Genomic DNA, 25,133 nt, shown 5'->3' with positions numbered 1-25,133 from the left:
AGATTGCGCTTCCTCTGCAGGACGTGTGTGTGTGTGTGTGTGTGTGTGTGTGTGGCCGGATGAGTGACAGCCGAAGCCCCTCCCTCTAGGAGATGCGGGCCGCAGGACCAATGGGATTGCATGGAGGGGCGGTGGGCACCGGTCTGTCTGCAGAGGCCGGGTGGGTTCTGGCCTGCAGGACCCCGTAGGGCCTTTTGCTTTGGGACCTCGCGGGGTGGTGGGTGCGTCGGTGTGTGTGTGTGTAATATGAGGAGCTCACTCCTTTCATGCACCCCCAGGGCCCAGGACCAGGTTGTGTGTGTGTGTGAGGCCCGCAGGCTGCGGAACCCGCGCGCGCCGCAGCGCTGCGGCTGAGCACACGGTGCTCAACCCCCGCGGCCACCCGGGGGTGCCAATATGTAAAGCAGCTGGTGGCTCGGGGCGGGGCTTCGACCGCGATGCAAATGAGGAAGGCGGGGCCTCGGCGGGGCTCCGCCCCCCTCCCCCGCAGCTGGGGCCAGCGGTGCCAAGCGCAGCTGGACCGGGCGGCAGCGGCGGCGGCGGCGGCAGCTGGGTGAGTGACAGCCCGGCTCGGGGCGCGCGCGCGGCCGGCGCAGGGGAAGCGCCCGCGGCCCGGGGCGGCGGCGGCGGCGGCGGCAGCAGCGGCAGCAGTAGCAACAAGCCAGCGGCGGCCGCCGCCTCCTCTCTCCCGTTGCCTTCCGGGCCCGGATTCCCCCCCTCCCCTCCGCCACCCCCGGCAGCCCCTCGGGGGCCGGTACCTCTCTCGGTCTCTCTCTCGGGTTCTCCGGTTCCCCGCGCGCAAGATGGCTGACCCGGCTGCGGGGCCGCCGCCGAGCGAGGGCGAGGAGAGCACGGTGCGCTTCGCCCGCAAAGGTGCCCTCCGGCAAAAGAACGTGCACGAGGTGAAGAACCACAAATTCACCGCCCGCTTCTTCAAGCAGCCCACCTTCTGCAGCCACTGCACCGACTTCATCTGGTGAGAACGCGCGGCGCCCCGGCCGCCCGCCGGCCACCTGCCGGGCCCCGAGGGGCGCCCGGCGCGGACGGTCCCGCCGCTCGCCCGGCCCGCCCCGCGCTCCCGCCCGGCGCCCGCCGCGTGCCTGTCCTCACCCCCCCGCCCGGCACAAAACGCGCCCGGGGGAGCAGCGCCGCCCGCCGGCACCTTTCCCCGCCCCGGCCCGGAGCGCGGGCCGCCGGGCAGCGCCTTCTCGCCCCAGGGCTTCCCTGCCTCGGTCTCCTCCGGGACTCCGGGCGCCCTCACCCGCACTGCCCGAGGAGGGGGCGGCTCGCGTGGACTGCCCCCCCATGAAAGCATGAGGGGTGTCCTGTCTTCCCCTGGGGACCCCCCTCCCCATACCCGGAGTTGCCCTGCGGTGTTTTTTTTGTTTTTTTTTCCCCCCTTCTTCTCTTGCGCCTCTTTTCCCCCCTCCGGGCCTGGGTCCTCTTTCTTCACCCTGGCGTGGCTGCGGGTCCCCCCTCTCTCCCGCACCCCGTGTCCTTTTCCCCTTCACAGGGGGAGGACGACACCCCCCTCGTGGGGCCCTCTCCTGGGTCTTTTCTGGATGAAGTCTTTTTCTCTTGCCCAGAGGGTACTCCGTGGGGAGATCTCCCTAGAAAGATCTCCAGCCTGCTTTGCACCCTTCATTTCCACTGAAATGCCCTCCCTCCCCTCGCCATCCCTCTAAGAGTGCTCGTCTTCCGCTGGGGTGACAGGAGGTGTGGGTTACTACTCTGGTTGCCCCCCTTCCCTCGTGCCCCTGTCAAGAAGAAGACCCCTCACCCCCCACCCCCGGGCACCCGCCTGTGGCTGGGAGGCCACCCCACGGGCCATCGGCGGTGGCTGCACCCCTTGGGTTGACGAATCTCTTTTTTCTTTTTCAGGGGCTTCGGAAAGCAGGGATTCCAGTGTCAAGGTAGGCTCCGAGGACGCTGGTGCTTCAGGAAGAGAGGGTGAAAAAGACTTTATCAAAGTGCCCGAGTTAGGTAGAGTGAAGTAATCCTACGGGTCAGCGCACGCAGCCACTCAGACTTTACCACCCAAGGTTTTTGTTAATGTGTGTGTGTGTGTGTGTGTGTGTGTGTGCGCGCGCGCGCGCGCGCGCATGCCTGGGGCGAGGGCAGGCAGCGATCCAAGAAAAGGGGTAGAGCAGGGAGACCCTAAATGTCAAGAAAGGGCATCCACCTCTCTCTCCTCCCAGCTGCAATAGAGCCTAGACAGGTCTTCTCAGCCATAGCTGGACCACCCTGCTTCAGGAGCAAGGGTCCTGGGGACACTTACTGGGAGGTCCCTTTTGGCCTAATTCCAGCCCTCCCCCCCGCAGCTGCTCACCCAAGGAGGTCTCCCTCATCTTGCACAGTGGGGCTTTGCCTGTCCCTGCTTCATGGAGGTCTCTGCAGGTGTCTGCCTCCTCTGCAGATGGCGCATCCCCTAGAAAAACAACGGTGGTTCCCCTGGGCCTCCCCAACCCCTCCTTTTGAAAGAAGTGGTTCCAGATGGGGCGCCTCTCAGATCCTAGGTTCAGTTAGTTGCCCTTTCTGTCTTCTGGAGAGATACAGGAAAGCCTTCCAAAGACTGATGACCTTGGAGACTGTGTGTCTGGCTGTCTGGAGGTTCTTTGCTCTAACCAAAGACGCTCAGCCTTTGAGTTACTATAAGTGACTTGGTCGACCTTAGCCAAAAGATGGGTTACAGATTGGCTGTCCAAAGCCGGCTTACACATAAACGGGTTCACTGGTAGGATGTCTGCGAGGTTTTATGAATTGGATGTTAATGTTGTAGGATGGAAAGATTTCACATATATGTGTACATAGATGAATTTTCAAGTTCGGCTTGGCTGGGAAAGGGTCCTCCACTCTCATGATAGAATTTTGGTTTGGAATGGAGGCAGTGACTTTCATGGAAACGAGATACCTAGTCACCATTTAGTCCATCCTGTTCTACCCCTCACTTTGTCGGTTGGGTGCTGTCCCTTAGTTTTTTTTTTTTTTGTCCAAGGCTGGTGCTCAACCACTTGAGCCACACCTCCACTTCTGCCTTTTTTTTGCTGGTTTATTGGAGTGAAGAGTCTCATGGACTTTTCTGCCTGGGCTGGCTTTGAACTGTAATCCTCAGATCTCAGCCTCCTGAGTAGCTAGGATTACAGGCGTGAGTTATCAGCACCTGGCTCAAGTTTGTGTGTACATGTATGTATGTGCGGGTGCATGTGTGTGTTTTCCCTTTCCTCACTTTGAAGCCAGGTGTAGTTGAGTTTGGTGAGAAATGGCACTTTCCTGGGTATATCTTGGGGTCAAATTGGTGGGGGACTGGGTTTAAGTCAGGAGAAGAATGCATTTGCCAGCTGAAGAGCTTGAAGTGACGGAACCCTGGCTGATGGCATCATTGAATGGAGGAGCCCCTGTGAGTTAGGGTGTGCTGTCTGTTTGTGGGGACTGGGGCAAGTTCAGCTGGCTGCCTTCTAGACCTTTGAAACCTCTCTCAGCAAGACCTGGAGACTTAATTTCATGCACCACACCAGAGGGCTCCCCCAGTCCCTGTGATCCAAACAGATTGTATCATTTTCTAGGACTTTTCCTTAAAGTTCTAATGACATCTCGGTGCCAGAATGTGTAATTTCTTCCTCGAGGCTTGCTTTGTTAACTTCCACAAGTCCATTTTTGACTTTGTCTCCTGCTGAGGTCAGAGATATTTAGACCTTCCCCCCACCTTCTTCTGTGCTGTGTCACCTGCTGTACTGTCACTGATGGCTGGAATAGTCACTTGTGAGTGTGCGTGGGCAAATCTGAAGCAAAAGATTGTTTTATTTAAAGCCTAGAAATAATGGTGTCATGAGACAAAGAATATCAGAATTAAAGTTTTATAATGAAGTATGACTGCTTTAGAAATTGTGTGTGTGTGTGTGTGTGTGTGTGTGTGTGTGTGTGTGTGTGTGTGTGTGTATGTGTGTGTGTAATGTGGCTTGAACTCAGGGTCTTGTGCTCTCCCTTAGCTTTTTTGCCCAAGTTTGGAGTTCTACCACTTGAGCCACAGGTCCACTTCTGGCTTTTTGGTGGTTAATTGGAGATAAGAATCTCATGGACTTTCCTGCCCACACTGGCTTCAGACAATGATCCTCAGGTCTCAGCCTCCTGATAGCTAGGATTACAGGTGTGAGCCACCACTGCCCAGTCGGGATTAGCATTTTAATGAGAAATATGTAAGGCTTTATTCTGCCACTGAAGTCAGCCATCCAGAACCCTGTTCCTTTCAGCTTCCTGTCTTACCACCCCTAGTGAGTTAGCTTATGGTCCAGGAAGACACTGGCCCTTGCAATCACCATATCCTTGTCAGCCAGCAGTAAGCAGGAAGGGATAAGGAAAGACAAAGCATGCAGGCTCAGTTTTTCTATTAGCTTTCATGTTTTCTCAGCTATAACTTAACCACAGAGCCGGCGTCTTGCTACAAGGAATTCATGGGCTAGGCAGGTCTTATTCAGGTAGCCGTGTTCCCAGCCAAGAGCTCAGGGAAGGCAGCAGAGCAAGGAATTACAGGAGCTGCGTGGGGGTAATTACAGGACCAAGGAACCACCGAGAGCTGCCTCATTATGCTCTTAGGGAATGTGGGAATGTTGGCATGCGTTGGGAGAAAGAAGTCCATACACCATGTGAAATAATGGATTGTCATGTGCTCCCTGGATCGTAAAACTAGGGTGTTTTGCCAGGTGCTGGTGGCTCACGCCTGTAATCCTAGCTACTCAGGAGGCTGAGATCTGAGGATCATGGTTCAAAGCCAGCTCAGGCAGGAAAACCTATGAGACTCTTTTGTCTAGTTAACCACCAGAAAACTAGAAGTGGAGCTGTGGCTCAAAGTGGTAGAGTACTACTCTTGAATTAAAAAAAACTCAGGGACAGCACCCAGGCTCTGAGTTCAAGCTCCCTGACCCTCCCCTCTCCCCCCTGCTCTGCAACACACACAAAAGAATAGATTGTTTTGTACTGCTAGAGTACAAAACTCTTGGTTGATTGACACATAATTTCTTCCTTCTTGCTTTCACTGTATGTTTAACCCCCAAACGACTCTCTGCTAGGTTAGTGGCTCACTCCTGCAATCCTTGCTACTCAGGACACTGAGATCTGAGGATCGTGGTTCAGAGCCAGCCCGGGGAAGGAAAGTCTGTGTGACTTTTTATCTCCAATTAGCCAGCAAAAAAGCTTAATTTGGAACTGTGGCTCATGTGGTAGAGCACTAGCTTTGAGTGTAAAAACACAAGGACAGTGTCCAGGTCCTGAGTTCAAGTCCCAGGACCAGCACACACAAAGTTATTATCAAGTAGTTACACAAAGGGATTTCATTGAAACATGTCAGTTTGTAAATGAATTGTATCTTGATTCATGTCACCCCTTTCACCACCTTCTCCCCATTCCTCCCAATCCTTCCCCTCCCCTCAAGTTCCCTGATTCCATTTTCACATGTGTACATTGTGTACCATGACTATTTTTGCCCCCTCTCTTCATGTTTCTAGGCCTCCTCTCTTTAACCTTCAACTGTTAACCTGTAACTTTGTTCTTCATAAAGGTTACACCATTGGAATCCTCCCCCTTGGATACCATTCCTGGTCAGTTTGTGTGTATTAGCATATAGCCCTGTATATAGTTTCATGTATGGTATTTAGCTTATTTAGATCTAACTTCTACCCGTGAGAGAAACTAGGCATCCTTTGTCTCTCAGAGCCTGACTTACTTCATGTATTTTGGAAAACTTGAAATGGGGAAACAACAAAATACAGAGATACAGAATTTGTAGTGTAGGGTTGGAGTCAGACACAAGGGAGCCCGAATCTCTGACCTGCCATTTACTCATGAAATGACCTTGGCACATTCTGCCTCCCTCCTCATCTGTAAAATGGGGGTGACAGTGTCTATGTTTTGGGGCTATGGCCTGCAGTAGTTCTATAGTGTAAGAGTAACATCACAACATGTATCAATGGTTCAAAGTGAGATGATCATTGTTACTTGATGAATTGTAGGAAAATGTGTTGAAATGGGACAGTAAATTCTGGAACTCTCTAAATGAGTCTGCCTGTTTCTTGTGCTCAGATGGGGTTTTTACTTAGGTAGATTTCTCCATAGACTTTGAATAATGGCTCAATGTCTGCACCAAGAAAGCCAGGCGTGGCTAGCTTCATTTTTCCTTGTGAGAAAGATCTGAACTTGCTATGGACTCTCCAGAAAACCCCCACGGACACTCATTTTCTGACTATCAAGAGCTAGAATCGATGATTCTAATGAGTAATTCAGCTCTTCACTTTGCTGTGTTGATTAAAAAACACTTTTTTTAACCTGTTAATTGAAATGATTCAACCTTTCTTAAAGCATTGCATGAACCCAACCATTGTTTTCATCAATACCAGCCCTAGAGGACATGTTTATTTGGAAGTGTAGTTAACACATATAATTAGAAAAATGTACTTTTTGCTAGGTGCTAGTGGCTCATGCCTGTAATCCTAGTTACTCAGGAGGCTGAGATCTGAGGATCTGTGGTTTGAAGCCAGCCTGGGCAGGGAAGTCTATGAGACTGTTATGTCCAATTAAGTACAGAAAAGCCAGAAATGGAGCTGTGGTTCAAGTGGTAAAGTAATAGCCTTGAGTGAAAAAGCCAAAGAACAGCACCCAGGTCCTGAGTTCAGGACCAACACACACACACACACACACACACACTTAAATGTACTTAAAAAAATTAAAAAAAACAGCAAATGAATCAGGACTGATGATGTAGCTTACTAGTAGAAGGTTTACTTAGTATGTGCAAGACCCTTGGTTCTATCCCCAGCATTGTAAAACAACAACAACAACAAAACAAAACAAACCCCTCCCCTCAAAAAAACAGAGAAAGGAAAGGAAGGAATGAGTCAAAGATGAGTTTTATTTTGAGTGTAGTTTTCCCTATGAACTTGTAACACTGTAAAGTTTAAGTTGAGTTTTCTTAGCAAAATCATAAAAAAAGCCAGGCGCTGGTGGCTCATGCCTGTAATCCTAGCTACTTAGGAGGCTGAGATCTGAGAATCCTAGTTCAAAGCCAGCCCAATCAGAAAAGTCTGTGAGACTCTTATCTCTAATTAGCTAGCAAAAAACCAGAAGCTGAGCTGTGGTTTAAGTGATAGAGCACTAACCTTGAGTTAAAAAAAAAAAAAGCTCAGAGACAGTGTCTAAGCCCTGAGTTCAAGCCTCAAGACCCGAAAAGAACAAATCACAAAAACAGCCATTTAAAGAAAAATCACCAGTCAGGCTATTAACTAGCTGATACTGGTTTTTTTTTTTTGTTGCCTTAAGCTGGGTGCAGGTGGCTCACACCTGTAATCCTGACTATTCAAGTTGAGATTTGAGGATCTTGGTTTGAAGCCAGCTTGGGGAGACAAATCTGAGAGCAGGTATCTTCAATTAACCAGCACAAATCTGGAAGTGGAGGTGTGGCTCAAATGGTAGATCACCAGCCTTGAGCAGAAAAAAACTAAGCAACAGTATGAGGCCTTGAGTTTAAGCTCTAGTACTGGAAGGGGTGGGGGAAGAGCAGGAGAGAGACAGAGACAGAGAGAGAGACAGAGAGACAGAGAGCAGAAGTTGTACAATTTCTTGCTTTCCTGGAAGCAGATTCCACAGCCCTATATACCAAACTCCACTCACCCTTTGGCAGATTCTAGCTGTGTCCTGGGGTTTCAATGTGTGTAAAAGGCAGAGAAGCTTCATCAGGTTGTATTTGACTCTTACCTTTTTCTTTCTTTTCTTTTCTTTTTTCCTACCTGAAGTGGGATTTCAGGCTCAATGTCCCAGTTGCAATAAGGATCGTTGAGTGGGTCTACGGCAGGTTTTAAAAGGAGGGATGATTTGTTGGAGAGGAAAGAGCAAATTCATTTTGAGCTGTAGAGCCCTCAAGGGAAGCCCAAAGCTTTGTCACTGAGCAACAGAATGCCTTTCTAAGTAAATATGGAAAATGTGACCTTTGGAAATGTAGGGGATGTGATAGACAGATTCTTAAAAACAAATTTAAAATATATATCATTTCCAATACTAGTGATATTTCAGGTATTTAGTGCAACTGGATACAGAATGTTTATAGTGTATCTAGGTCAATCAAGAAAAAAACATAAAAAGTAACTGGTCAGAAGGTAAGCTGAGGATTTGAAAATAATCTGTACACATACTTGCTAGTGAATTCTCCCTCTCCCTCTCCCTCTCTGTCTCTGTCTCTGCATACACACATCTGTGCACATGCAAATAGTGTGTGTGTGCGTGCGCGCGTGTGTGCGTGCATGCGTGTGTGTGTGCGTGTGTGTGTGTGTGTGTGTGTGTGTGTGTGTGTGTGTGAGTTCTGGGGCTTGAACTCAGGGCTTGGGAGCTGTCCTTTAGCTTATTTTGCTCAAGGCTGGCACTCTACCACTTGAGCCCTACCTCCAGTTCTGGCTTTTTAGGGTTAATTGGGGATAACTCTCAAGGCTTTTCCTGCCTGGACTGGCTTCCATAAGTGATCCCGAAATCTCAGTCTCCTGAATGCCTGGGATTATAGGCATGAGCCACTAGTGCCCTGCAGGGTGTCATAATTTTGAGAATGTGGCTCTTATTTTGATGCTTTTTGGCTATGGATAATCCAATTATAAAGTATAATTTAAAGCCCATGGTCTGGTCTTTTGGTTCTGAAATTGAGTTGGTTTTGGAATGGACAGAAGGCGTAACTGCATACATCGCCATCCTGGGATAAAATCTTCAGAAGTTTACATCTTTATCATTTTGGGCATTTGAAATAACAGGAATTTGTGTCTTCATTCATCCAATTTCCGCCTGGAAACTGATATTCCATAGATAGAATCTTGGCCTTTTTATAGAAAATAACATCTACAGTGTTTACACATACCATTTGGAGGTGTGCTGACTGCTTGAAAATCTGCTAGGAAGTTTGCTTTTTTACCACATCCATTCATTTTTCCATCTGTCCACCCACCCACCCATCCACTCATCCATCCATCCTTCCATCCATCCATTTTATATGTACCCATTTTTCTAGCCATTCCTTCATCTATTCATGTATGTATCTATCTACTCATCCATTCATTTATCCATCTATTCATCCAGGTATAATCTACCCATTTTATATGCATCATTCATGCCTCTATCATCTTTCTATTTTTTTATTCATCCATCCATCCACTTATTCTTCTGCCCATTCATTCATTTATCCATCAGTTCATTTATTTATTATTATTATTATTTTTGGTTGGTTGTGGGGCTTGAACTCTGGGCCTCGGTGCTGTCCCTGAGCTCTTCAGCTCAAGGCGAGTGCTCTACTGCTTGAGCCACTGCTCCACTTCCGGTTTTCTAGTGGTTTATTGGAGATAAGGGTCTCATGGACTTTCCTGCCTGGGCTGGCCTTGTACCATGATCCTCAGATCTCAGCCCCCTGAGTAGTTAGGATTATAGGCGTGAGCCACTGGCACCCTGCCAGTTCATTCATATATTTATCCATTTGTCCATCCATCTACTCACCCATCCATTCATGTATTATATATTCATTTTTCCATACATCCATCATCTTTCCATTTTTCCATTCTTCTATGTATTCACCTGTCCATCTATTCACCCATCTGTACAGCTATTCACCTATCCATCCACCCACCCACCCACCCACTCACCAATCCATTCATCCATTCACCCACCTACCTATCCTTCTAGAAAGTACTCACTGGTTAAGTTCTATTTTAGATGACAGGAACAGAATGGGAATGCTATTCAGAAGGTCCCTATAGTTCACAGAGCTTACAGCATAGTGAAGGAAGATAGACTTTCTTCACATCATTGCTTCAAGATTTAATTTTGTTTCCTATGAACTGTTTTGAAAGAATTGACCAGATTGACAAAGATATCAAATAGGAACCCAAATGTATGTCCTGGTTGCAGATTGTTAGGAAATTCTTTGGGTATTTATTAAAAAAAAAATCCTCCAAAATTTCAATGTTTTATTCTTTGAGGTAACTGGAGGAAGTCTGAGTTGTCAAGGGTCTAGAAGTAGGATCTGTAGAGTACACTTGTTCATACCTTGGACCAACCTGGCCAAGAGGCTCCTCAGTGATGTTATGGGAAGGAGTCCTGAGTCTCCCCTTTGCCAGGATCTTGGGGGGGGGCGGCACTTACCTTCTGCCTTAAGGTGACTTCCCTGTCCAGAGTGACAGACAGAGAGCCACCTGTCTGATCAATGAGCCGACTTCCTGGTGGTTCAGCGGTTGCAGTTGGAGGTGACTCTTCTCAGGCAGGAAAATTAGACAGTCTATTTCAGAAGTGGATGTGCCAGTCTGAGATGGAAAATGAATAAGTAGAAAAAGCCGAGCATCCTGGGGAGAGGCATTTGTGATGAGCGAAAGCCAGTTTTCGGGGGAGGGGGGTAGAGGGGGCGTGCACAGGATCCTTGTAGCCCAGATACTTCCTCACCCTTGGCTTCCTCTCTGATATGCAAATTCATTTTACTTTGTGTGTGTGTTGGGCGGGGCGGGGCAGTTGGTCCTGGGGCTTGAACTCAGGGCCTGGGTGCTGTCCCTGAGCTTTTTCTGTTCAAAGCTAGCGTCCTGCCACTTGAGCCACAGCTCCACTTCCAACTTGTTGGTGGTTCCTTGGAGATAAGAGTCTCATGGACTATATTGCCTGGGCTGGCTTTGAATCTCAGATCCTCTCAGATCTCAGCCTCTTGATGACAGCTAGGATGACAGGTGTGAGCCAATGGTGCCAGGCTTATTTTGCTTTTTTATGCCATTCCCTTGGCTTAGTGTCTTGACAGCAGAAAGATATTTGAGATTCTTAGGCCAAGTTGAATTTATCTGTTATTTATTTTCCACTTTATTGAATGTGGAGCCTGGTTCTATTCAACCCCTTGATTTTGTGCTTGCTGTTCCTTTGTGTGAATAGAGAAGGACAGTTTTCATGTCCCCCTCTTTTCCCCCTTTCCCCCCCCAGCAAGGGTAGAGACAGGCAGAAGCAGGGTGTGTGTGTGTGTGTGTGTGTGTGTGTGTGTGTGTGTGTGTGTGTGTGTGTGTGTGTGTGTGTGTGTGTGTGTGTGTGTGTGTTTGTGTGTATTGGGGCTTAAACTTAGGACTCAGGTGTCATCCCTAAGCTTTCTTTTTTTCTGCATGAAGCTGGCACTCTACCACTTGAGCCATAGCTCTACTTCCAGCTTTTTGGAGATTAAGAGTCTCACAGACTTCCCTGCCTGGGCTGGCTTCAAGCCACAGTCCTCAGATCTCAGCCTCCTGAGGAGCTAGGATGACAGGCGTGAGCCACCAGTGCCAGCCTTCTCCTGTTCTTTGGAACGAAGAACAGCTGTGGCCCTGTGGGTCGGATACAGAATGAAAAAGCTCCCTTACCGATGTAGGGAACACTATAGATGCCATCTTTATCCCTCTGGGAGGGGTGGAGGTTTCACAGAGGAAGTGACACTTGGGAACAGGCTTACGGTAGGAGGAAGATTGCCCAGAATGACGAGGATGGGGCGCAAAGGGCAGCACACATCCATGGATACTCAGAGACAGAACAGGGCCCCCACAGGGAGCAGGAAACATGTGTGGGAGGGAGGAGCAGGTAGCAGATGAATGCTACTTCGTCATCAAGTCTGGATCTGATGGAGGCATCCTAGAGGCTGGGAAGTAAGTCATCATTGACGTTGCTATAAAACAGGATGGTGAAGAGCCTAGCGTGTGAGAAGGGAGAGCATGAGATACATTTTGGGAGGAAAAAAAAAATCACTGGGGCTCAGCTCCTGTAATTCCAGGTTTGGGGGGGGTGGGCAGTCCACAGGTCAGCCTAGGAGAAGCCGAAACAGTGGGGACAGCCACCTCCCCAGCATCGAGGGACCGTTGCTATTTTTTACCTCTTAAAAAAGACATTTGGGATTTCCTGTCAGTCATCTTGTTGATGGTGCTATTTTGGGGGGGTGGTTAGTGGGTTATTTTTATGGTTCTAACAATAGGGATATCGCTCTTTACTGCAGCCTGAGGCACAGGGACCACAGAAATGATTTTTTTTTCCTTTGAAAAGAATCCTCCCACTCCTTTTCTTTCCCGGATGCTGTCTTTGCTCCAACAGCACGCACTTCCTGGGCACAGGACGCACCAGTACCATGAGTCTCTGTGGTACATGGAAGACGGAAAGGCTTGAGTTCGAGACTTCACTTTGCTCTATGGACCTCCAGTATATGACTTACCTTCTTGGAGTTTTTGTTCAGTATCTTGTTAATACAGGGCTTCTATCTGGTGTTTCCTTAGATCTCGATATACATTATGTAATTTGTAAACGGCAGATAATTCTGTTTTGCCTTTTTTTTTTTTTTTGGCTCAAAGCCAGTGTTCTATCACGTGAGCCACACATCTGCTGCTGCCTTTTTTTTTTTTCTTGCTGGTTAAAATTGGAGCTAAGTCTCATGGATTTGTCTGTCTGGGCTGGCTTTGAACCATGATCCTCCTATCTCAGCCTCCTGACTTGCTAGGATTACAGATGTGAGCTACCATGCCCAACTTTCCTTGTCCCTCCCCCTTTTTTTTTTAAAGTTCATCTCTCATTAAGGAGGCAAGAGAATGCTCTAGAACCAAGGGGATCAGACAGCCGTGTGCAAGCTTTCTACATGGTGGTCCAGAGCATCGGCGGCAGTTTGTGATGGAACTGGAAGAGATACTTAGCTGGTGGTGTGAGCAGAGGTGATTAGAAGAGTTGTCAAGGGTCTAGAAACTCTCTCCTGCCTGGGGACACTGGACACTTTGTGGGCAGAGAGTTGAATTGAAATCTGTGATGGAGCCATTGGCTCACCTCTTTTTTGCAAATGGCCTTGATAGCATGTGAACTTTAAATAGCTCTCTGACCGTTTCACCTTTTCAATTTCGGTTCCTTTACCCCTTTAACTCAGAGGCCTGGCTTGTGTTCTCTTGGGCTGAAGGAGCTGTGGGAACAGCATGACAAAGGTAGGACTCTCTGCAGGACTCGGATGGTGGCCTCGAGGGTGGCGATTTCAGCTTTAGCTGTGTCTCAGGACTCCTCTCCTCTGCGGTGCTGGAGGCCATGGTGTGAATGAGACTGTTCACAGTTATCTAGATTTTTCTTCTTCTTTTGTGTGTGTGTGTGTGGCTAATTTTAAAAATAGTTATCTTGCTGGGCTCATACCTTTAATCCTAGCTACTCAGGAGGCTGAGATCAGATTTCAGTTCAAAGCCATCCTGGGCAGAAAAGTCCGTGAGACTCTTTATCTCTCATGAAGCAGCAAAAACAAAACGAAAACCAAGATGAAAACCTGGAAGTGGAGGTGTGGCTCAAGGGTTAGAGCACCAGCCTTGAGCAGAAAAAGCAATCAGGCCCCGAGTTGAAGCCTCAAAACTCTTTCTCTCTCACACACATACACAGAGAAAGATAATAAAAATATAAAAATAGTTAATTGTGTGGTAAATTTTGTGGCTGGGGTTTGTTAAAGCTTTCTGGACCAAATGGGATTGAGGAAAGCAGGACTGGGGTAGAGGGGAAGAGTCTTCTTTTCATTTTCATTGGGCAGCCACAGTTTGGAGGCTGGATTCAATACAGAATTCTTCACCTGGCTTGCACGTCTTTGTCCCATCTGCGTCTCCTTGAAGCTCCATCTTGAAGCCCTTTCCTGTCTCTCTGATTGTTTCTTCAAGCTGAAGATCCACTTGGTCCTCCTCAGTCTCCACATATTCATGGCATGCCAGGGCTTTTGCACATGTCTCTTGAACTCAAACTGCTCTTCCTTCTTCTTTTTCCTTGCTCACCTCCTGCTCAGCCATGAGAGTTTAGCTCAGGTATCTCTCCTTCAGAGAAGCATGCCTTGACTTCCTCAATCAGGGGCTCCCTTGTACAATGTCATAACTCCTTCCTTCCTTCCTTCCTTCCTTCCTTTCTTCGTCCTTCCCTCCCTCTCATTCTTTCTCTCCTTCTTTCTTTCTTCCCTCCCTCTTTCTGTTCTTCTCTTTTTCTTCCCTCCTTCACTTTCCTTTTTGTCTTTCTTCCCTCCTTCACTCCTTCCCTTTCTCTCTCTTTCTTCTTCCCTCCTCTCTTTCTTCTTCCCTCTCTCCCTCCCTCTTCCTCTTTCTTCACACTCTCCCTCATTCTCTTTCTTTCTTTCTTCCCTCTTCCCTCCTCTCTCTTTCTCTAGCTTTCTCTCTCTCTCTCTTTGTTTTTTTTTTTTTAAACTGTATTTTTTTTGTCTTTTCTTTTTTTGGTACTGGGGATCGAACCCAGGACGTTGCACTTGCTAGGCAAGTGCTTTGCCACTGAGCTACATCCCAGCCCCCTTGTCTCTCTCTTTCTTCCTTTCTTTTCCCCCTTTCTTCCTTTCTTTTCCCCCTTTCTTTCTTTCTTTCTTTCTTTCTTTCTTTCTTTCTTTCTTTCTTTCTTTCTTTCTTTCTTTCTTTCTTCTTTCTTTCTCCTTCCTTTCTTCCTTCCTTCCTTCCTTTCCTTCCTTCTTTCTTTCTTTCTTTCTTTTTCTGGTAATAGAGCTTAAACAACTCAGAGCCTCTCATTCTTGCTGGCGCTTCTGCCCCTGGAGTCACAGCTCCAGTCCCTCCCAAAGCCTTTCCTCATGCTATTTGTTTGGGTTTACTCATCATAGTGTCCAGTGGAAGCTTTGCCTTGTTTCCAGGTACCCTGCTCTGTGCTTGGCCCCTGCGTGTGCTGGATAGATACTTGTTAAAGGAGTTCTCAGCAGGGGGGTGTGCACACAGCTCATTCGCTTTAGGCAGAAGTATTTAGTGTAATGAATCTCCACAGTCTGAACACACGTGCATAACAAAGCATCCAGGCAAGGAAAGAAAACATGGCCAGACCCTGCAGCATCTGGGTCTCTACCAATCCTCCCAAAGTGATCATTATCCTGACCACTCTCACCTGTGGTGGCTGTCCCTCAACCTCAGGTCCCATGATTCCCTTCCTTGAGTCTCCATGAGTTCATTCAACCATAGACACCTTTCTGTTAGGTATACTACACATTAATAGCAAATATGTAAAGGGCACAGAGATTGATCAATCTATCATCCATCTATCCAAATATCTCTCTATCTCCTCTCTCTCTCTCTCTCTCTCTCTCTCTCTCTCTCTCTCTCTCTCTCTCTCTCTCTCTCTCTCTCTCTCTCTAGTTTTTGATTGATCATGGGTCTTAAACCCAGGGCCTAGATGCTGTCCCTCAGCTCTTTCATTCAAGGTTAGCACTCTTCCACAAGTGTTGGGCCACAACACCACTTGCAGTTTTCTGGTGGTTAATTGAAGATGAGTCTCATGGACTTTCCTGCCAGGGCTGTTTTGAACCACTATCCTCAGATCTCAGCCTCCTGAGTAGCTAGGATTACAGGTGTGAGCCACCAGCTCCGTCATCCTCAAGATGTCTTTTTATTTTTGTGCTGATACTGGCGCTTGAACTCAAAGCCTCACACTCTTGCTTGACTTTTTCACTCAAGGCTTTAACATGTTAACAAAAACTTTACTTCCAGCTTTTGGTGGTTAATTGGAGAGGAAAGTCTCATGAACTTTTCTGTCCAGGCTCGCTTCAAACCATGATACTCAGATCTTAGCCTCCTGAGTAGCTAGGATTACAGGCATGAGCTGCCAGTGTCTAGCTATTTATTTATTTGGCATGAGGTCTTATATAGCCTAGAATGGCCTGGAACTCTTGAACTTCTTCCTCTTCCTCAGAAGGAGCTGGGATTATAGGTATGTGCTCTTGTACTTGGCAAAAAAAAAAAAAAGGCTGAAATTAGACCTGAGAAATATGAGCTGGCTTTGCAGTTCTGCAGACAGAAGTGAAATCTGTATGGGAGAGAGGTATTGTCTAGTGTTGACCATTGAAACATGGTGTGATTATCTTGGGGGTGGGTGGGGGGTGTCATCTGCTTCCTGATTTGGTGTTGTCCCTTGGCTGCAAACAGTACTAGGGAGCCACAGGACATTTTTGATCATTTAGCTCTGTTAATGCCAAGAAAACTTGAGCTCCCCAACTATTTTTAGGACTCAAATTTCTAAAATTCTGTATTACTTAAGGTATTAGTGAGAATCTCCGAAGGCTGTGGGAATAGATAAGCCTGCTATCTCTGCGGCTGACAGAGGGTTTATGGTGCATTTGCATCACAGGCCAACACACAGCGGGCTCTTGCTTAGGCAGTGTCCCCAGGTTGGCCATGCAGGGACCCAGGGTCTTCTCATCAGGCTACTGGATAGATGGGGTCGACGGGCCATGAGAAAGCACTCATTTCACAACTGCTGTGGCCTAGAAGGGATGTCTGTCATTTCAGTTCACATTCTGTTAGTCAGAACTCAGGCACTGGGCGGGAGGGGGGGGGGATGCCAGCCACAGGAGGAGTTGGAGCGCGCTGGGCAGTGTCCAAGGCTATGGAGAAAGGGCCTTGGTGAACACAGCAGACATTGCCCGAGTCTTTAAACCTATGGTTGCTTTCCCTTTACCTCTTTTGACATGCTGTATTCCATGTTATTTCTCACTTGTGCAAGGAATGAAGAGGTGAAACTCTAGATCTCTTTCTCTTATTCAACTGAACATTTGACAGAGAAGGTGTGTGTGTGTGTGTGTGTGTGTGTGTGTGTGTGTGTGTGTGTGTGTGTGTGTGTGTGTGTGTGTGTGTGTTACAAAGAAGGAAATCAAATCAAGTGGCACTCTTCTTGTGTTCAGCTGTTAGAACAATCTGGCTCTTGTCAGGATTTCTAGCTTTTCAGCAAACCAGAATTCCTACTCCTTCTGGGTACTGTGAGTACCCCTAAATGCTTTGCTCTAGGTCAGGGGCACGTAGACTCCCCTGTTTTCTTTCTTTTTGTTCATTTCGTATGTCTCACATGGAAGAATCTTTCCAGATATTAAGCCCACATGCCCAACAAATCATCGTTCAATTGTTGTATCCCAGATAACCGCCAAGCTTATTGGCTTGAAATAAGAATGATTTTTTCTTTGATACTATTTGCTGTGGATCAGTAACTTGGGCTGAGCTCGTCTGGGGTGGCCTGTGTGCCTGGCTGGGCTTCCTCTTTGCCTGGCATCTCAGCTGGGCTGCCAGGGACCCGTGGGACGTTCCTCCATGCGGTCTCTCTTCTTCTTGCAGCTCAGCCCAAGCTTGGCCACGTGGTTTTGGGTGCATTCCAGGTGGAGGAGCAGATGCGGTGCCACTTCCTTAGGTCTAGGCTCAGAAATGGCAGTGTTGCTTTTGGTATTAGTGGAAGTAAAGCACAGGCTTACCCCAGAAATAAAAGAGGAAGTGGAAGATCTCTCTCTCTCTCTCTCTCTCAGTTGCTGCCTTCCTTTCTCTCTCAGTGCTACTAGAATTGGAACTCAGAACCTCTTGCTTGCTAAGCAGGTACCCTACCACGTGAGCTCCACCTCCAGCCACCACCTTTTCTTTGGCTTTAAATATTTTTCAGGTAGAGTCTGGAGGTTTGTTATGGTTGGTTGTGGGGCTTGAACTCATGGCCTGGACACGTCCTTGAGATTTTTTTGCTCAAGGCTAATGCTCTACCACTTCGAGCCACAGCTCCACTTCTGGTTTTCTGGTGGCTCATTAGAGATAAGAGTCTCATGGACTTTCCTGCCCAGGATGGCTTTGAACCGTGATCCTCAGATGTCAGCCTCCTGAGTAGCTAGGATGACAGGCATGAACCATGGGTGCTGGGATAGATTTCTCCTCTTGATGGGAGAAGCTGCCCAGAACCCATGAAAGTTTGGGAAGCACCCTCACCAGCATCACTGTGGCCCCGTGGGATTGCTTAGTCCTCTAAAACATGGCTTCTGTTTCCACAGGCATCTTTATATGACTTGAGTACATGGGAGGCCCCGAGTTAGTGCATATATCTTACACTTGGTGACAGGTGTGCCTCCCTTTCAGGGAAGTGCTTGGGGGTAATGAGATGCTGTGAGTAAAGGGTGCGGCCCATCACTTACTGCACATGCGCCATTGAGCATTACCACCAAAGACTGCCCTTACTACCCCCTGGCTCAGAATGAAGAGCTTGAGAGACACGCTGAGTGCCAGTGGCTCACATCTATCATCCTAGCTACTCAGGAGACTGAGATCTGAGGATCACAGTTCAAAGCCAGCCTGGTCAGGAAAGTCTGTGAAACTCTTATCTCCAATGAAAAGAAAAAGCTCAGGGACAGTGCCCAGGCCCCGAGTTCAAGCCCCAGCACCTGCGCGCGCACACACACACACACACACACACACACACACACACACACACACACACACACACACACACACACACACACAGAGCTTGAGAGTTGGAGAAAAGAACCTTTTGAGGAGGGAGAGATCTGAAGGGAGATAGATATGGGAGGGATGGTGACTGCTTTGTGGCCAGTCACCACAGAGCTGCAATGGTGTGTGTGTGTGTTTGAGGTCTTGTGACAGATGATCGGTCAGCAGCTTGGCCTCAGCCCTCAGCTCCTCCACCCATCATGGGGCAGCATGGGGGAATGTCTTGGCCAATTTTCTCACCCTGTTAATCACTATTTTCCCCATCTGTGAAATGAAGATAATGGCACAGAATCTAAGGATTCAACGAGGCAGGAGCATGCGAACAACAGGTGAACAATCATTCAACACTTGTGTTCCTAAAATCCATTGCTCTCATTTACTTCTCTTGGGACTCTGCCTAATACCATTATGGCTGCCTTGTGTTAAGAGATGAAGATCGGCGTGCACATGGCTAATTGGGTGAACAGCTCAGGCACTGAGGCCAGCAGGGAGATGGAGAAGCCGGGCCTTGGTGTAACCCTGTCCCCAGAGGTCAAAGTAGCTCCTGTGGCTGGAGCTGGACCATCTCTGTCTTCAGAGCTGGGACCCTGGGGATCTGCAGGATGGAGACATTGACCATGAGTTGCTCTTGGTGTGACCTTGGACAGGTGGAGGTGCCCTTGGAAGACTTCTTGACTCTCAGCAGCAGGGGGAGGGAGGACATTGGCTCTGGAGGCCAATGCAGGCTGCATGATGGCATCTACCTCATGCTTCCAGGTCTGTCTTAGAGGTTCAAGTTCAAGTTCTGCTTCCCTGACTAGCAAGTAAGCCTGTAGAGCTTCCCTCCTGGTCCCGTTGCAGAGTTGATTTAGTTATCATCCAGATTCCTAGAGTGCATCAGCTCAGACCTGCAGTTGGACTTACAGAGTCCTGTGTCCCTCTGGGCCTGGGGACACAGGATGGCTTATGCCATTCAGCTATCAGAGAGGGGAGCTGGGACTCACATCCAAGCAAGAGGAACACATCCATTGTCTTAGCCTCTTCTGAGTTACAGGAGACTCCATGCCTGGACTCCGTGACTCCCTCAGTCTGGGGTTACCATCTCAGAGTTCCACTTGGAGGCTATTTGAATCCCTCTTTATGCACTTTAGTTTTTCTGTGCCAGTCCTAGGGCTTGAATTCAGGACCTGGGCACTGTCCCTGAGCGTTTTTGCAAAAGCTACCACTTGAGCTATAGCTCCATTTCTGGCTTTGGTTTTTTTTTTTTTTTTTTTGGTAACTAATTGTAGATAAGAGTTTCACAGATTTTCTTTCCCAGGCTGGCTTCGAACTGCGATTCTCAGAACTCAGCCTCTGGAGTAGCTAGGATGGTGGGTATGTGCCATGAAGCCCAGCTCTCTATGCATGGAATCACTAGGGGGTTTATGCATGCCATGAAATCACTAGAGGGTCAGGATATCAATTTTGTGGAACACAGAAACAATGAGAATGCAGCATTTACTTTAGGAAGGGCAAAGTTGTCTTCTGAATCCACGGGAAGCAATGAGTGAACTGAGCTACGATGTAACTGGATTTTTTTTTCTTCTTCTTCTGGTGGCCATGGGGCTTGAACTCAGGACCTGGGCAATGTCTTTGAGTTGTTGTTGTTGTTGTTTTTTTTTTGCTCAAGGCTAGTTTTCTAAAAGTTTGAGCCACAGTGCTACTTCTGTTGTTTTCATGGTGAATTGGGGATAAGAGTCTCATGGACTTCCTTATCCAGGCTGGCTTTGAACCATGATTCTCAGATCTCTGCTTCCTGAGTAGCTAGGATTACAGCTAGCTGCCCAGCTAGCTTACTGTGGGGATAGTGGGCTTGGTTTGAAAGTCATTGTGCAGGAAGTAGAGAAGATGCCCTGGAGGCAAATGAAATTAGCCTATGGGATGTTGAGGCTCCCCCGCTCCCCCAGGTGCTGGTGCTGGTGCTTGAACTCAAGGCCTAGATGCTGCCCCTGAGCTTTTTTGCTCAAGACTAGCACACTACTATTTGGACCACAGCTCCACTTCTGGCTTTTATTTATTTATTTATTTTTGGGTGGTGGTGGTTAAATGGAGTCTGACAGACTTTCTTGTTCGGGCTCACTTGGAACTGTGATCCTCAGGTCACAATCTCTTGAGCAGCTAGGATTATAGGCATGCTACCAACGTCTGGTAAAGCTTATTCTAGTTTTAGGGCTAACACAGTCCATTGTCTTGAATTTGTTATAATTAGACGTTTTATTCTGACCTCCACATGATATCCCATTTTGATGGTCATCTCTGAGCATCTACATATCATAGAAAAGTGTTTCTGTGCCCCCCCAATAGAATTTTAAGTATGGTATAAGAGTGTTTTTATTTAAAAAATGGATTTACTGGTTTGGTGGCCTGATCTGTCACTTGGGTGAAGTGTCAGCTCAGCGCGTAGTGTCAGGGCTGGCATGTCTCCTCTCTTCCTCAGGGCGGGGAGCGGCTTATCCTGAGCTGAGAAGTGTTTTATAAGCACAGTCAGCACAGCGGGAGGAGGAGGAGGAGCTGCACAGAGCTGGGGCGCTGTGGGAACCCCGCCAGCATGGAGGTGGGGTGGGGTGAGTCCCTGCAGTGGGGGCCTGCCAAGGGCTGGACTTGAGTCTGTGTTTACATTCTCCGGTGTCCCTGGATAGGTGGAAAACCCAAAGGACAGCTGGCCACATTGTATTTGCTTCCTGGCCTTCTCTGCTGGGGACCAAGGCTGGTGGGGTGGGGGCAGGACACGCAGATACAACAAAAGTCAAGTTCAAGAAATCCAAAAGGGGGCAGAGAGAGAGAGAGAGAGAGAGAGAGAGAGAGAGAGAGAGAGAGAGAGAGAGAGAGAGAGAGAGAGAGAGAGAGAGAGAGAGAGAGGGAGAGGGAGAGGGAGAGGGAGAGGGAGAGGGAGAGGGAGAGGGAGAGGGGGAGAGGGAGAGGGAGAGAGAGAGAGAGAGAGAGAGAGAGAGAGGGAGGGAGGGAGGGAGGGAGAGACAGAGAAACAGAAGGGGGAGAAGGAGGGACAGATGTAAAGAGGGAGAGGGAGAAAGAGACAGAGAGACAGTCAGACATAAATGGAGGAGACAGAGAGGATGAGAGAGATACATAGAGAGAGAGGTAGAGAGAGGTTCTGCAGTCCCTAGAAGGGCCTCTATGTGTTGGGCAGATAAGCTGAAGGAATTTTCCATTTCCTGGACATCTTCAAAGAAGATTTTTCAGTGCTGCCGATTCCAGCTGACATTACGGAGCGCTCACTAGGTGCTTGGCACGGTTCTGAGCATTTTACATATATTAACTCATCGAGTCCTCATGCAGCCCGAAGCCCTGGCTGCTGGCATTGTTCTCCTTTATGCTGAGAAAACCAAGGCATCGAGATTGGCAAGCTTTTCCAGTGTTGTATGCAGTTATGATCCAAACCTGGATTTGGGTTCAGGATTGACTCAGAGACAGCGCTCTGCACCTGATGATGGTGATAGTGATGATGATGATGATAATGATGATGATGGTGATGTGAAGGAGGCTAATATTCGAGTGTTTTCAATCCCTTGGTCTTTTTGCAAACTTTATCCCTGTAAATCTTCCTCCTCATTAAAATGTTCTGGTCTTAGCATCCCCCATTTTACAGATAAGAGCAGGGGCTTGGCGAGGATAAGAATTTGCTAAAGCACTGGGCTAGATTGAATTCAGGTTAATCCAAGTCTGAAGTTGGTTTCCAGCCACTCAGGTGAAGGCCTGGGGTGGCCCTGAAGAGACAGCAGGATGGTAGTCATACAGGCTCTGGGGGCAAAATGGAGATGGCACTTCCTGCGGGGCTTGCAAGAAGGTGTGCCTGTCATTCACAGTTTAACCTGCCTGGCCACATTTGACAGGAAGTGGAAATTCATTCTCTAGTGGGAGAAATGTTTCCATTAAACAACAACAACCTCTTCCTCTTCCTCTTCTTCTTCTTCTTCTTCTTCTTCTTCTTCTTCTTCTTCTTCTTCTTCTTCTTCTTCTTCTTCTTCTTCTTCTTCTTCTTCTTCTTCTTCTTCTCCTTCTCCTTCTCCTTCTCCTTCTCCTTCTCCTCCTCCTCCTCCTCCTCCTCCTCCTCCTCCTCCTCCTCCTCCTCCTCCTCCTCCTCCTCCTCCTCCTCCTTCTTCGTTCTTCTTTCTTCTCCTTCTCCTCCTTCTCCTTCTTCCTTCTTCCTCCTCTTTTCTTCCTCTTCCTCCTCTTCCTCATTCTCCTCCTCCTCCTTCCTCCTCCTTTCTCCTTCTCCTTTGCTCTACTGGGGCTTAAACTCAAGGCATGGGAGTTGTCCCTTAGCTTTTTCTGCTCAAGGCTGACATTCTATCACTTGAGCCACAGCTTCCGGCTTTTTTGCCGGCCAATTGCAGACAAGAGTCTCATGGACATGCTCTTCAGATCTCAGCCTCCTGAGTAGCTAGGATGACAGGCTGTGAGGCACCAGCCATGGAATTTGCACACCTGTGAGGTGTTCAGCTGTAGTTCTGGAGAAGGAATTCAGAAAGGTGTTTCTAGTTGGAGAGCTTTCAGTGGTCAGGTGACCATGGTCATGTGATTTCCTCCTGCCTAGGTTCTGGGTGAGGGCCTGGCCCAGAATTGTGAAAGTCATTTGGAAGGACAAGGGCTGCCCACACCGGACACCTTCCCAGAACGGTCATACTTCCCTCAAGAGCTATTGTCAGTTATTAAGGCACTGGGCTGAGTGTTTCCTATCATCCTCTCTCCTGATGTCCTCTGCACCCTAGCAGGGACTTATTATTATTAATGCCATTGTCTCTGACACTTTGAGTCCATCAGTCTGTGACCTGCCCTAGGTTTCAATGCTAACAGGGACAGACACTTTTTGACTTACAATGGGGTTATATTCCATAGAATACACGCTAAGCTGAAAAGATGCTAAGTGGAAAAGACATCAACACAACTCACCTACCAAACTTCACAACTCTGTGCCCTGTGCCCTGTGCCATTGCACATGCCTAGTTTTTACCAGGCATTAAGAGACTATCACTAGAAGGGCATCCATGGCTTATGCCTGTAACCCCAACTATTCAAGAGGCTGAGGATTACAGTTTGAAGCCAGCTCAGGCAGGAAAATCCGTGAGAATCTTATTTCCAATGAACCACCAAAGAACCAGAAGTGGAGCTGTGGCTCAAGTGGTAGAGCACCAGCCTTGAGCACAAAAGCTCAGAGACAGCACCCGGGCCCTGAGTTCAAGCCCCACTCAGAACCATCACACACACACACACACACACACACACACACACACACACACACACACACACACAATATCACTATTATGCTTGGTGGCACCCACCTATAATCCAAGTTACTTTGGAGGCAGGCAGGAGGATCTCAAGTTTGAAGCCATTCCTGGCAAAGTTAGCAAGACCTCGAGTTAAAATAAAAACAAAAGGGCTGATGGCTTAAGTGGTAGAGACTCTAGATTTAATTCCCAGTATCAAAGAATGAGAGGAAAAAGGGAGAGGGGAGGGGAGGGGAGGGAAGGAAAAGGAAGGGAAAGGAAAGGAAGGGAGGAAAAGAAAACATCAGTTGTACTAGTCTGGGAAAAGATAAAATGCCAAAATCTGATCTATGAGTTCTACTGAATGCATGTTGCTTCCGTACCATCATGAAGTTGAAATATGGTAAGGTGAGGAACAGTGCATTTGAAGAAGGGAACCAACCTTGGCTACGTGATTCTGGGGCTCACGGGTTCAGTTTCTCTACTGGGGTCCCCGAGCAACCATCTGCTAGCCTAGGAGGCAATATATCATGGTGAGATAGAGATCCCTGTGTCTCTCTCCAAAATCTACTCCAAAGAGAAGAAGATAGAAGGAGTGAGCAAGCGTGTGGTCCCGCTGACTTCTTTAGTAGGCTTGTGACATTCAGGGTAAATCAAGGCAAATAAAGCATGCCTTCATGCCGCTCCTGTCTGGTAGAGCAGATACTTAATGCACAGTATGATACATGCGTGCCATCCTGCTGCAGAGGGGGAGAAATTTGGGGTCCAGCTTACGTCTTGGGATTGCTGCACCGAAGAGTGTGAGTCTTCACTTGACTTTTGGGACTTGAATTCAGGGCTGTCCCTGAGCTTTTTATGCTCAAGGCTAGCACTCTACCACTTGAGCTCCACTTCTGGCTTTTTTGGTGGTTCATTGGAAGCAAGAATCCCACAGACTTTTGACCTGTGACCTGCAGATCTCAGCCTCCTGAGTAGCTAGGATTCCAGGCGTGAGCCACCAGTGTCTGACCTTAGTTGGGCTTTTGAGAAAGAAGAGGGAATGAAAAGGAGGAAAGAAGCAGGTCAGGCTGGAGGAGGACAGGAGAGAAGAGACACTTGGAGAGAAGTTGTTAAGTTGCTCCTGAGTCAGTCTAACTTAGAGGAGGGATCTGGTGGGTCGGGGTGCAGAGAGAAGTAGGGTGATTCAGAGAGCAGGAAAGACTTCTGAGATTGAAAAGAGAGCACAGCTCTTCAAAGGCAATGAGCCCTACAACTGTAGGTGCTGTGAGAGAAAGTGAATAGGGAAGTCAGTGGTAATAGCTTTGGAGGAAGGTGAGCGGAAACAGGTGACAAGGAGAAGAGAAAATGTGCAGCTCATAGAAAAAGTTTAGTGGGCAGTTGAGAAATTCTTGTTTGAGGATCTCTATTTCCTTTGTGAAGCACGAAAACAACAACAATAATAAAAGAAAACTCATTCACATCTGTGGCCTATGCAGATTTCTTGGCCTGCAATTTGATTGTGCGTTTAGTTTTTGTGCAGGCACTGGGGACTTGAACTCAGGGTCTTGGGCCCTTGCTTGGCTTTTTTGGAGCTCTGTCACTTATGCCACGCCTGCGCTTCCCTTATGTAAGTTTCTTGCCTTCACTCATCTTCTTT

At 48.0% G+C, this 25,133-nt stretch overlaps 1 protein-coding gene across 2 annotated transcripts in view; it reads left to right on the top strand.

Annotated features, from left to right (window-relative positions):
- The first annotated feature begins 580 nt into the window (after positions 1 to 580).
- Positions 581 to 25,133, top strand: part of Prkcb (protein kinase C beta) — a 300,272-nt gene continuing 275,719 nt past the window's right edge. The window contains exons 1-2 of one of the 2 annotated variants that reach the window (XM_070004318.1): positions 581 to 976; positions 1,882 to 1,913. In XM_070004318.1, coding sequence (XP_069860419.1) covers positions 804 to 976; positions 1,882 to 1,913 — 205 coding nt within the window. In that variant the 5' untranslated portion in view covers positions 581 to 803. The remainder of the gene's footprint in view (positions 977 to 1,881; positions 1,914 to 25,133) is intronic. The other variant, XM_070004319.1, reaches the window with a different exon arrangement.

Source organism: Dipodomys merriami, unplaced genomic scaffold, assembly GCF_024711535.1.
Source record: "Dipodomys merriami isolate MVZ:Mamm:240054 unplaced genomic scaffold, mDipMer1.0.p SCAF_62, whole genome shotgun sequence".
NCBI lineage: Eukaryota > Metazoa > Chordata > Mammalia > Rodentia > Heteromyidae > Dipodomys > Dipodomys merriami.
The sequence above is the reverse complement of the archived record's forward strand: the minus strand, read 5'-3'. Positions and strand labels throughout refer to the sequence as shown.